General features: G+C 42.8%; 2 protein-coding genes across 3 annotated transcripts in view; one reads left to right on the forward strand and one right to left on the reverse strand.

The window, feature by feature from the left end:
• LOC118420608 (probable hexose phosphate transport protein) overlaps positions 1–1,848 on the reverse strand; it is a 9,751-nt gene extending 7,903 nt beyond the window's left edge. For both annotated transcript variants that reach the window (XM_035827451.1, XM_035827450.1), the window contains exon 1: positions 1,565–1,848. In XM_035827451.1, the coding sequence (XP_035683344.1) occupies positions 1,565–1,741 (177 nt within the window). In that variant the 5' untranslated portion in view covers positions 1,742–1,848. The remainder of the gene's footprint in view (positions 1–1,564) is intronic.
• An 18-nt stretch (positions 1,849–1,866) lies between these two features.
• Positions 1,867–13,194, forward strand: part of LOC118420611 (breast cancer anti-estrogen resistance protein 3 homolog) — a 49,586-nt gene continuing 38,258 nt past the window's right edge. Inside the window, exons 1-2 of the mRNA XM_035827456.1 lie at positions 1,867–1,985; positions 2,912–3,073. The gene's annotated coding sequence lies outside the window, so the exon portion shown is untranslated. The remainder of the gene's footprint in view (positions 1,986–2,911; positions 3,074–13,194) is intronic.

Genomic DNA, 13,194 nt, shown 5'->3' on the forward strand with positions numbered 1-13,194 from the left:
CCCAAAAGTAGTTCGGGTTCAAATAGTGCACCGCTGTACTTGCAAAGGCCGTAGTTATTCTTCCGTGCACAACAGCGAGGTGGAAACTGTGGTGAATGGTAGAGGAACATATCGGTGTTGATACGGTATAAGTTGGATTACGTTGCTTCTTCGGCCAGCGGGAATTTGCGCCTTGATACTGTTACCGGCACTTCCTGTTCGTCGCCTGCAGTTCCATGACCTCCGCTGGGGGTCAAATCAAAGTGTCTTTTATAGAAAAACGAGCAGGCAAATCTATGCTCATTTTCAGATATTTTGTAGGTAGTACCCTCGACTTCAACATACTAAATTCTTGTAAATTGTATCTGCACCTTTCTATAGGGTTTGAGTCGTCGAACCACCTCACTTTGGGGTCCTTAACCATGTAAATCCCCATAGGCGAAAAACTGTGTTCTGAGACCTTGAACCACAGCGTGAATTCCCCAGGGATGGGTAACAGCATTGAATTTGACTGACATGTTAGGAATTGACGTTGGCTGACTTGATCTGTAACATTTTTGTTACCGTCAGACCCGCCGTTACCATGGCAACGGCCGCCAAGACCGCTCCCTATGCTTAAGTATAGGACTTAGTATGGTCCAAAGCCCGCTCGATTCCCCCCCCCCCCCTTTCCGCCCTAAAAAAGGCTACCCCCCTACCCCAATCACCCAGAACGGTAGAATATGGTCTGGCAAGCACCTTGTAGCAGAAAAAGTCAACCAGAATATTACATTTGTTGAGATAATAACACCAATTAGCGGCCCCTCAGATAGTCCTTGTACAGGGCCGACACCTGTGCTAGGCGCCGAAGTGCAAAGTTGGCCATATCTCAGGAACCATTTGGATTTATGCTCTAAAACTTGGTACGGTTTTATATCTTGACTAGTTTTATTGTATGAATGAAAAGAAATCCAAGGTCAAGTTGGTTCAAGGTCTCAGAACACAGTATTTATACGCGACCCCCGTCCCCAAAAGTAGTTCGGGTTCAAATAGTGCACCGCTGTACTTGCAAAGGCCGTAGTTATTCTTCCGTGCACAACAGCGAGGTGGAAACTGTGGTGAATGGTAGAGGAACATATCGGTGTTGATACGGTATAAGTTGGATTACGTTGCTTCTTCGGCCAGCGGGAATTTGCGCCTTGATACTGTTACCGGCACTTCCTGTTCGTCGCCTGCAGTTCCATGACCTCCGCTGGGGGTCAAATCAAAGTGTCTTTTATAGAAAAACGAGCAGGCAAATCTATGCTCATTTTCAGATATTTTGTAGGTAGTACCCTCGACTTCAACATACTAAATTCTTGTAAATTGTATCTGCACCTTTCTATAGGGTTTGAGTCGTCGAACCACCTCACTTTGGGGTCCTTAACCATGTAAATCCCCATAGGCGAAAAACTGTGTTCTGAGACCTTAAATCGAAGACCGGTCATATGCCTCGTATGCATTTCGAATTGGCATTATGTAGACATCTTTTAAAGGTTTGTTACACAGTTATGATTGACTTCATTGAAAAAAGAAAGACAGGTCCCTTTGTGGATATCGGACTCACCTTGTCGAACTGGATTGTTTTGTCCTGCATCATGGCGGGCATAACAGCTTCCGTTGCCGTGCGGCAGAAGACGCTCCCCCAGTATCCTAGGAACAGCCCGAGAAAGGCAAGCCACTGCCAGCGACGCTTCGACATCGCAGAAACAATCTGGGTCTTCGTTGAAGTCGACGCTGTCATGGCGTCGTTGTTTAAACTCTATTATAAACAGTAATCCGTGCCACGTTCATCGCCACGTTTCCTGGCTACATATTTACTGCACTTTGAATATGAACTGCAAGACGGCGCTTTTAGACCACTGACCAATGATAGCTTGCACTTTGTATGTGAACTGCAAGGCGGCGCTTTTAGACCATATTGCTATCGATATCGGTCTGATGAATCGAAATCATCAGGCGGTTCGGATCTACGACTTGATGAAACGGTACCGTTTTACACGATTAGATATCCTGATTACGAATCTCATTCTTGTCCTGTACGTTTGCCAATTACTTCCAAAAGCTTTGTCTAAACCAGTTTTGTGATTGAAAGAATCAAATAACGTTTACACAACTTTAGCCAACAAAGTAACTTTTACAAGACTAACAAGTTTGACCTTCAGATCTTGGGGATGGGCTCGTGGTGCAACAAGTTTGTTTCAGTCTTTGCTTTCGCGGCTTTCATCCGACAAATGTAGTGTAACATTGCAATTTATGGAAGCCACGTTGTAATTCAGAATCTATTCCATTGCCCGACATAACGACAACCCGGCTTATACGTTAAGTTCATGAAAAAGTTTGTAACATAATTCATCATGGAGGGGCTGCCAGTTGGGTTGTACACAGTAACTGTTACAAGTTAGCATTTACACTTTTAAATTAGTTTTCCACAAGGATGGCAACGATATTGATAGCAATATGTAACCGTTATGACCAAGGACATTACATAACGTCCTTGATAAGTAATTATGACATAAAAGTGCTATACTATCCTCTCCTTTTAATGTTAACCACTGTAGTACTACTTAACTTTAATAGTTGTTAATGTCAAAATCATTCAACATATTGTGTGTTTTCTTCTCTGAGTCTTCTTGTGAAATAGCCTCTAAGACTCCAATATATTTCATATGCTGTCCTTACAAGACATTCAATATCTCCCCTCTTTTGTCCAACAACAATACTAAAGGGACTAAAAGGAGGTTCTTTAACTTTCCATCCCCTGGCCATTGACAAAGCACTTGTGTGCAAGTCCACTTGAGAACTGCTGTAATCTCCATAATCAGGCTCGAACCTCTGTCTGACCACCAGTCAAAAGCGTGACCATTCGACATGATTACATTTGCATAATTCCATTATATTTCCTGTCCATTAGGGTGATGCAGTCTTTGTTGGAGTCACCCTGACTGACCACTGTTTGAAGGGTCAGCTATTGAGTACACGCTGCGTTTGTGCTGGGCTGGACAAGCGGACTCCCAGCGACCTGGGCTCCATTGTTCTCACACTGGCTTGCTGTTTATGCTAGCTTAGAAGACTGGTGAGTTTCTTTTAGTTTCTACCTCTGTTCCCTCTTCAAAAATCTTTTGATACCCAAGATAGGCAGGCAGATAAAGCTATTTTTCTGTATGATGCAATACCATGTCTCTTTTCATAAGCTTTGACTTTCTACTTTTTCCTATATCATATTTGGGAAGAGAAAAATATTGTACACCTTGGTATGTGATATCATTTTTATGAAAATAATAGCACACAGTCAAAGCTTCTGATCTGATCTTTCACACGTTACAGTTCTTCTGGATATTCCTCTTTTCTATCTTTCTTAGTTCATCACAACATTTTGTTTGAAATTGAAGTCAATTTGTAGAAAATCTCCTATTTCTTATAGCTTGTCAGAGATACATCATGTGTAGATTCATGTTACTTTCGGTAATTGATTTATATGATGATGGTTCACTCATGGTTCATTGAGAATTTTTGCATTCACTTCTTTTCTATCACACAGAATAGAAAGCAAACAATGAATTTGAAACAGCATGGAAAAATGTGTTCTACATTCTTTATGCCCAAATTATAATCATGTAGCTACACCTGCTGGAATATTGTAAACTATGTTTGTCAAATTGTGTGTGAAACATATTTCCTGTGATTTTCTGGAGGCTTATTTGAATCAGTAACGTTCCCCACGTAAATCCAGTCAGGTGTCAGCATGGACAAGAGACCCATGGGGCATTACCTTATTTGGAAGCACATTGTTGCGTAGCATGTAATCAGGCCACAACCACCGCCCCAGGAAAAAGAGGGTACGCTATCATTGGGGCATCACTTCCGCACTGTGCCGGGCCGGAGGAACTTCCCGCATTTGTTGTTTTTTGTAAGACTACCCTGGCTGGTTAACGTAACTACAGATTTGGGGTAAGGTAGATTCTTTCATTGATTGTGAACTATTTGAAAGTATTGGGTATTTAGAAAAGGGCTCTTATGTTATGGGGCTGTCAAATGGTAGGTCTTGTAGCATGTGCTTCTGACGGCTTGGCAGTTAAACTAGTTATACAGGCCTTTTGGTTCTATAGCATTCTCGTTTCCCAACAAGCACTGGCATAAATGCTGAACAGACAAATACCCTGACCTAACACCATGTCAAACAGTGAAGCAATGTGACATTTTGGCATTGAAGTAAAAAAAGTAGATTTATGCCTTTGGACTCAACTTTTAACAGAGAATAATTTTTGTACAGCATTTTACGTTCATTATTGCATGGCCATAAAACAAGAAATTAGCTTTTTTCTCTAAATCTCAAGAGGTTTCTTTTGCTTTTTCACTTTAAAGCACAAGAACACATTTTTGTCTTCATTTTTCCTTTACTTGAGAACAGTGTGACACTTTCCTTTTTCAATTCTAAAAGGTTAAGCCCTGTTTTGTTATTCAGGAGTTCATGTGGCTATTTTTTGTCAGCTGTGACACTTCCCAAGGCCATGTTTTCAGGCCTGAAGGCTGAAACACACCGTGAAGGCCTTGTACTGAGCACAGTCCAACAATGGACCAGTTCAAATATACCTTCAAGAGGGGTGACATAATGTCTGTGCCGTTACTCAAGACCCCGGTCCTCTCCACGGCTCCTTTACCATGAATTGTCGCTTTATCTGTAATCAATTGCTCGACAGTGCTTGAAAGCATGTTAGTGGACTACTCAAATTTAGAAGAATAAGTGCCTCGTTACCATTTTACACTGCAGTACAGTGCACATGTGAGTAACATCGGTTTCATCCATGGCCTTTTGGGTTTATATCATACAATGCGATGCCAATTCTAGGAGAGCATGGCCACCCCCGAACTTGGAGATGTATTTCGCCATGTTTACATCCTTACATTGTTGTTGGCCTACCCTGCATTTAGGTGGATCAAGTACCATTTTGTTTCGACAACATTGAGATAAGTACCTCCTGATTCACCCTGAAAGCATCTTGATACCCTCTCTCAGCCCTGCGTTTAGTTCCACCAGGTTCCACAAGAGTTGCTCTGTGAAGAGCAAACAAGATGGTTTTCCAGGGCCGGACAGTGCAGGGATTGTTAGACAGGTGTCCGGACTTTACACTGTCCTTTTAACATAGGAAGTCACCAATTATGACCAAGTACACTAAACCATGACAGGTAGACTTCATTGTTGTTTTCAACTCCTGTTTCGGACACCTTTTTTTTTTATTTTATTTATTTATTCATCTCAAAACATGTGGGTAGCCCCTTCAACTTGTTTGAAGTTGATTTCCAAGGGGGCCCACTACATAAATAACAAAAACGAAACGTGTTACATTCAGTAAGACAACCAGAGGACAACAAACAATATATACAAATAAACCGAAGCGTCTTTACCAAGAACAGTTGTCAAGGTCAACTAAAAACGTCAACGGTGGAGGTCAGAGGTCCATGTGCAGAGGAGTGTGTCTTAGGGCAGCTTTAAACTGCCGTAAAGTTGGTGCATATCTAATGTCTGCCGAAAGGGTATTGTAATATGTTGCTCCTCTGTATGCAAATGTGCGGTGGCCAGCTGTGTTTGTGTAATTGGGTTTATGAAGCAAAGAGGCTTGTCTGGTGTTATGGCTGTGTAACAGGTAGTTGTGTACAAAGGTGGTATCCAAGTATGTCGGGACAAGCCCGTTAATACATTTAAAGACCATCACACACATGTGTTCCTTTCTCCGCTGCGTAAGAATTACTTCCAGTTGAGTCTGCTGTGTAGGTCTTGGACACTGGATCGTCGCTTCATTTGTAGGATGACCCTGGCAGCTCGATTTTGAAGAACCTGAAGTTGTCGCTGCTTGGTGATGTTACAATTTTCCCAAACAATGTCGCAATACTCAAGTAGTGGTAGAATCATGCATCTGTATAACATACTTGCAATGTTGACAGTGAGACATGATCTTAAGCGTCTTAGCAAACCTATTCTCTGTGATACCTTGGAACATACCATGTCAATGTGTTCGTTCCATGAGATATTGCAGTCAAGGAGAACACCTAGGTATTTGAATTGGTACACTTGTTCAACTGTTTCCTGATCAATTTGGAGTCTAAGTGGAGGTACTGCTCTTAGCTTCCCACTACTACCGAATAGAATCCACTTAGTCTTAGCGACATTCAGTGTAAGACGATTTGAATGTAGCCATGTGGCAAGGTTTGCTAGTTCAGAGTTTAAGGTGTTCTCTATGACTCTAGCGTCCTTGCTGGAACAGAAAATAGCAGTATCATCTGCATACAGACATACTTTACATACAGTAGAGACTGATGACGGTAAGTCGTTTATGTACAGAATGAACAGTAGGGGGCCCAGAATAGAGCCCTGGGGTACCCCTAATGTAACTGGTAGGAAGTCGGATTCACAGCCATTTAGACTAACAGTTTGTTCTCTTCCAGCCAAGTAATCAGTGAACCAGTGATGCTCAACCCCATGTACACCAACCCAGGACAGTTTCTGTAGTAAGACATTCTGATCCACGGTGTCAAATGCCTTTTTCAGATCTAAGAAAACGGCCCCCACGAGTTTACCACTCGATATGTTGTGTAACATGTAATCTGTGGCATCAATAAGGGTTGTGGCTGTAGAATGTCCAGGTCTGAAACCTGACTGTTGGGTAGCAAGAATCTGGTGTTGGTGCAGATATTCTAAGAACTGCCCATGTACTTCCTTTTCAAATGCTTTCATAATCACTGGTAACACTGAAATGGGTCTGTAGTTGTTTGGGTCATCTTGATCCCCCCCTTTGTGTATAGGTGTGACCCTGGCCCTTTTCCATTCTTTTGGAATGTGACCTGAGGAGAGGGACATGTTAAATATGTGAGTGACAGGTTTACAGATACAGGGAGCTGCAGCTTTCAATAGTCTTGAATGAATATGATCAAGACCTGTTGCCTTGTTGTTGCTCAATGTACTGAGTTTGTTAAACACAGAGTCATCATTAACCTGTTTGAATTGAAAGGTGGATGAGATCTGTCTGTACACTGTGGGGCACTGTAGGGTCAGTGTCTGTTGTGTGAACCTCTCTGCAAGCTTCCTGCCAACTGTAACAAAGAAGTTGTTAAAACAGTTTGCTATGCTGAGTGGATCACAGAGATGTTGTCCTGCCCAGTTGAGAGTCTTTGTAATAACAGAGCTCTTTCTGGGTAAGATTTCCTTAACTGCTGTCCATATTCGGTTTGGTTCTGACGAGCAGTTTTCCAGCTTGTGTTGGCAGTAGTTGGCCTTTGCCTGCTTAACTAGTCTGTTTACTTTGTTCCGTGTGGCCCTGTAACCCTCCCAGTCTGTGCTGTCCCCAGTCTTCCGAGCCCTAGCTTTCATCTTGTCCCTTTCAAACATCATTTTCTTTATGTCTGCTGAGAGCCAGGGGGGCTGCATAGCTTTAGAGCGCTTGGAGATATAGGGAGCATGAATGTCACTAATGGTGATAAAGAAGGACTTAAATATTGACCATGCTTCTTCTACACAGGTAGCCTGGTAAACCGGGCTCCAATCAAGAGCCTTAAGGTCAGTGAGAAAGTCCTCTTCTTGGAACTTTGTAAACTTGCGTGAGGTTACATACTTAGGGGCTGAGTTTGGGCGTTTACCCTTTCTAATACAGTACACTGCATAGTGATCGGAGAGGGTACAATTAACTACCCCATAGTCATTAACTCTATGTATGTCACTGCAGTAGACATGGTCTATAAGACTACTCGAATGTTGGTTTACTCTAGTAGGTGTATTAATTACCTGCTGTAGTTGGAACTCACGGCTTAGGTATTTTAGAGACTTAGCACCTGGACTACTGTTTGAGTTAATGTCAACATTGAAATCGCCCAGAAGAAACAGTTCGGAGTCTGACTTGGTCAGACTCCATTTCTCAAGAGCATCCCTCAACAAGGAGAAAAACTCCACAGGGCTTGATGGTGGTCTGTATATAGAAGCAATGGTGATGGGTTTAGTGTAAGGTATGTTTACTGTGCAGAAAACTGCCTCCAGGCCAGGCTGTTTTAGCTCAGGTACTTCTGTATGGCTGTAAGCCTCTGACACATATATGGCAACCCCACCCCCGTGTCTGTTCCTGTCATTTCTGTACAGGTGATAGCCCTCTATATGTAGCTCTGAGTCCAGGATCGTACTGTCCAGGTGGGTTTCACTAACCGTCATAACATCAACATTATTGGAAGACATAAATACATACAATTGATCCAACTTGCTATACAGACTACAGATATTGAGATGTACAATGGTTAGGCCCTTTGATGGAGGTATCTTATCAGTACTTTCCAAGATTTCTTCGTCATTCACAATATCAGAGACGCTACTAGAAGTACTATTGTCATTGCTTGAAGAATCAAAAAATGAATCACTAAAGCAAGGAAGCATACAGGGGTTACAATACCAATACTGATCTGAGTTCGCTAGGGTGAAGTATTCATGGGTATCCATACCCGTGCAATTTATATGAAACCACTTATCACATAAGTCGCAGCATATTCCCTTCTGATTCTTCCGCACACACTTATTACATATGCCACATGGGTCCTTAGGCCCAGGGTTGACTGCAACATCGCCAGACAAAATTAGCAAAGTGTGGAAACAGAGATGTACACAGTTTACTGAAGTCGAAGTCACAGCATTTGAGGTGTTCTTTTCCCTGACATTTCCACCCAATGGGAATAGCAGAGTACAAGTGTGGTGACTTAGTGTGACGGCACTGAAGTAGGTACAGTTGACATGGCCAGACAGTTTGTATACAGTGGAATTAGACTGAGACCAGTGACATGGCTCATGTTGATTACAGGATATGCAAACTGAAGTATGACTATGGCAAATGTTGCCAAATTCACGTACATGGATTTGGCCATCTTTGTGCAGAGAATGATATTACTATGCTAAAATATTATGTAGGACGGGAGTAAGGCAGAGTTACACAATTTGCATATCTTTACATAGGATTTATGGAATGCATCGCACAGGTGAGAAAATCATACAACTGGTATTGTAATAACAAAAGTGAAACAAAGGTAAAGTATATATTACTCACCTCCAAGTGGTACCTCGTACTAAAATCTATAGCGTCAGCTGGAGAGACCCCTAAGAGTAAGAGGCCCGTCCGCCCTCCCCACAAACTGCGGGGACTGGAGGCTAGGGCAAAATTCAGTTGACTACGCCGTAGAGTTTGGGTTGGAAATAGGGTATGGTCACTACCCAGTCAGCAGGAGTTCTTAAATACCTAAATTAACATTGTGGCTGTACTCTAATCGGTCAGTACTATGTAAGGACCCCTTTAAGCCACATTTCTTCATGATCAGCCTATATTATGGTTTGCTATCAGTGGGTTCATCATTATCATGCTATTCACTCTATTTGGTCTTATTTGATCGATATATCATCAATGAAAGCTTTTGCAAGCAGGGTCTTGATTTTCTTAATTTGATTCTAATGAACAGTGCAGGATAGAAACAAATCTGTTATCTGACAATAGATATTTAATGTTGTCTGGTGCTAACTTAACACACATTACAATGATAGTTTGGGGCTGGGGCTGATGTTTTTCTTCAGTATAACAGTATGGAATTATTACTGGAATAGCTAGTTTTTCGTCGACATTTTGCCATGTCAATGTTGTTGTCTGCACTTAACAAAATATGCCAAAGATACGCTCTTGTAAACACAACACATGATATGTTATCGGAAAATTTGCGGAGTTTACGGAGCAAGAAATCCACTGGAACGGAGACCACCCAAAGTTGGGTTGTGAACTGGAAGATATACTAGCCAAGCTGATACTCTTGAATTTCTATCAGCTCTGGCTTCAACAATCAACAACAACAAATTACTTTTCCTATTTCTTCTCCCCTTGCAAAACTTCTGGCCGTGGTTATGAAGCAAAGCCTGAGTGAAAGAGGAGTTGTCACGGATGACGGATTTGTAGGTGGCACAGATTTCACAGATGAAGAGGCCCTAAGAATAGATGGAACTGGTAAATTGAATTCCTGCCAAGGAATCCCTCTGCTCTTTTGGTGATTTTCTTCATGTCTGGGGTGCAACAATGGGCTTGTCTTGAAGTCTACATAGGGTTTTTGTCACCTCAGCAAAAGCAGTGCCCACCCCTACAGGCACGTAAATGTGTGGAGAATTGGCGTATCTTATGGTACACTTTTCCCTCACTGGATGTTCTCATTTATAAATCGTTAAGTAGGCTCTGTTAGAGAAGATTTCGCGGCAAGGTTTTCTCCAGAGTGACAGGCGAAAAATCTTGATTCAGTGAGTTCTCTTGGTGGAAGGGTGAAGTCATCTTATGTTAGGAATTCATAACTCTCATGCCATTCTTCAGTCCTTTGCTCAAGTTCATTTTTCAGGCAGATTTTTTAAGAGGTTCCTCTGTGAAAATTCAAGCGTCTCAGACGGCGAAACGCCGTTTGCGACAACCGTCCAAGGCGTCTTAAATTATTGGGACGCTTTGGACGGTTACGGCGGCGGACGGCATGGGACGGGCTTTTGAACGCCCGACGAAACGTCCAAGACGGTCCGAACGGCATAACAAACGCTTGGACGCGTCTAGATTGGCACTTTAGACGCGTCCGGTCGGACGTTCGGGACGTCCGAGACGGCGTCTGAAAGCGGGCAGCCGGACGCTCCCGCGCTCCGTCGGGCGGGCCCCCCGCTGGGAACAGACGTCTCTGCGGACGGACCAGACGCCGATTGCGACGGACGTAAATGACGTAATCCAGGGTGCTGGGACGGATCGGACGCCGGTTGCGACGGGCATAAACGGCGTAATCCAGGCCGCTGGTACGGGCGGTAGCCTCCACCACGCCTTCCCACGGGGGGTACAGATCGCAAAATTCGACAGAAAATGGAATGAAAGGCCAAGAGGCTGTCATCGCTATATTATTAAAGGTTAATATCTGGGCCAAACTCCTAGCAAAATATTTTTTCTTCAAGACACAGTTTTAGTTAGTCAGGCAGTACGGTAGAAACTCATAACGGGCCGGTGCATTTAATTTGGAACGTGCGTAGACGGCTGCCCGGACGCCGTTTCTGACGCCGTCCGGTCACGGCTATAATTTTATGGCCTGTTGGGACAAGCGTTGCCACATACCAATCAAACAAATATTCAGCCAGGCAGTGAATTGTAGAAGACCACCCACCACCGGGCCGTCAGGTTTAGCTAAAATCAAACACAACTTGAACAAATTTCTTCGTAAATTGTTTACACGTACTCCGCGGCGTTTAATCAACTTTGCTACATGTACGAAATTCAATCCGGCCTTCAATCGTGTCCGCGGCTTTTTGTGCCGCCGTGCCGACACGTTACATCAGAATGGACGAGCCCACATAACATCAAAGGTAAATACAGGACGTTTGAAATTTTCTATCGTAAATTTTAATTGCACCAGTATTTGCTAAAGACTGGATATATAAATGTGAAATAACGTTAAATTTTCTACAAAGATCATAAGTCATTTTTTTTATTTCGAGGTAGCGAAATAAAGTCTTCCGTTTCATAAGTTCCTAACCCCAAGTAGTTGGAAGAGCCGACTAAGATTTTGATTGGCACCGGCAAAATCGGTAGGTGCTATCTCATTATCTGTTGTCTAAATCTACATTTTAACAGCATTATCATTCTTAATAGAAACAACAGATATTTTTTACAAGTATTCTACAACGTGTTCATAATTCTTTTTATTTTGTGGCATCAAAACAAGATCCTAAATTTTATCATTTCTTCGCGTATGTGGGGAGGGCACCCGTAACAACAAGTCGTCGGTAAACTTTGCAACAGATGATTGTACAAAAAATTAGAATAAAATGCGAAGTATTCACTTACCGGCGCCTGCAAAGTATCGACAATCAGCTAACGGAAGAACCGCTGCTTCTTTTGACGTCTGTCACATCTGTGATTTCTGCTGTCCAAGGTTTGCTGCTTCGAGTAAGTAGTATAATTTTTCCCCCTTGTCGGCGCACGACAAATAATTTTTGTACATTCTTTTTAGTCTAAATAACGGATACAGTCATCGCCGTAAACCCAACCTCATCACAATGTCGTACAAACATCAGCTGCTACGTCTAGACGTGAAGTCCTTGGTCCAAAAGTGCGCAAAATTTAACAAACGGACATGAAATCCACAGAAATAGTCACCTTCTGAACATAAGTCCTGCAACCGCCGGAGTGTTCAACGGTCTGAAATTCGAATTCACCCGCTGAAATTGGCGCATGTGCAGAAGTTAAAACGTCATGTTTCCCGTGGGGATCATAAGAAAAGACGCAGCCGTCTGCCGGCGTCGGGTGACTAAGTATTTTATAGCCCCATCAGTGGCCGTCTCCGACGGCAATGGAAGGTCTTTCAGCCGTTCGGGCGTTCACCATAAAAACTGACAGAACGGCACGGACGCTCACGATGTGTCCGCGGCCGTTTCGGACGGCAATGAACGCGTCCAGAACGTCTGAAACGCGCTCGGACGCCATTGGACGCTTGTAGACGCCGTCCGGGCAGTTTCGGACGCTTGAATTTTCACAGAGGTTGATTATGCCATGAGAGGTTTAATTTTAGCCGCGCTCCTAGCGGCCAGCCCCACATTGGTTGTAGGGGCCCGGGTCATTAACCCCAGCCAGCAAGAAATTGTGTACACAGTCTAGTTGAATTTCTGGTCACATATTTTGTTTGAAGTTTGTTTTCAAACATGAAGTACCAGTAGAAGGTATGGGATCCGGGACATATCATGTTCTTGATGGGAGGCATCTGTTGCAACTTCGTAAATTCAGTTAATTACAATCCAACATAAAGACATTTTCAAATACTTAGAATTTATTTTCTCTTTTGAATTTTCTCTTTCTGATAAACCTCTGGTGTTTACTAGACAGAGGAGCCATGTAAACACAGGGTCGCTAAAGAATTTGTCACCAAGTCATCAACGCCTTTTTCCATTGGTTTATCACAACTAGTCTTCCTGTGGATTGTCAATCACTTGTTGTTTGATAAGAAATGGTGGAGGGCATTGATGTTCTCCAAGCAGATGTATTGTTTGGGCTTTCTTTGTTTTTCTTCTTGAATATAAGAGTGTCATGAATTCAATACACTAGGGTATTATAACTTTTATTGAAGAAAATACAGTACATGTATTAGCCATTGGATGATTTCAACTGACAAATTAACTCTTTC

Source organism: Branchiostoma floridae, chromosome 8 (genome assembly GCF_000003815.2).
Source record: "Branchiostoma floridae strain S238N-H82 chromosome 8, Bfl_VNyyK, whole genome shotgun sequence".
Lineage (NCBI taxonomy): Eukaryota > Metazoa > Chordata > Leptocardii > Amphioxiformes > Branchiostomatidae > Branchiostoma > Branchiostoma floridae.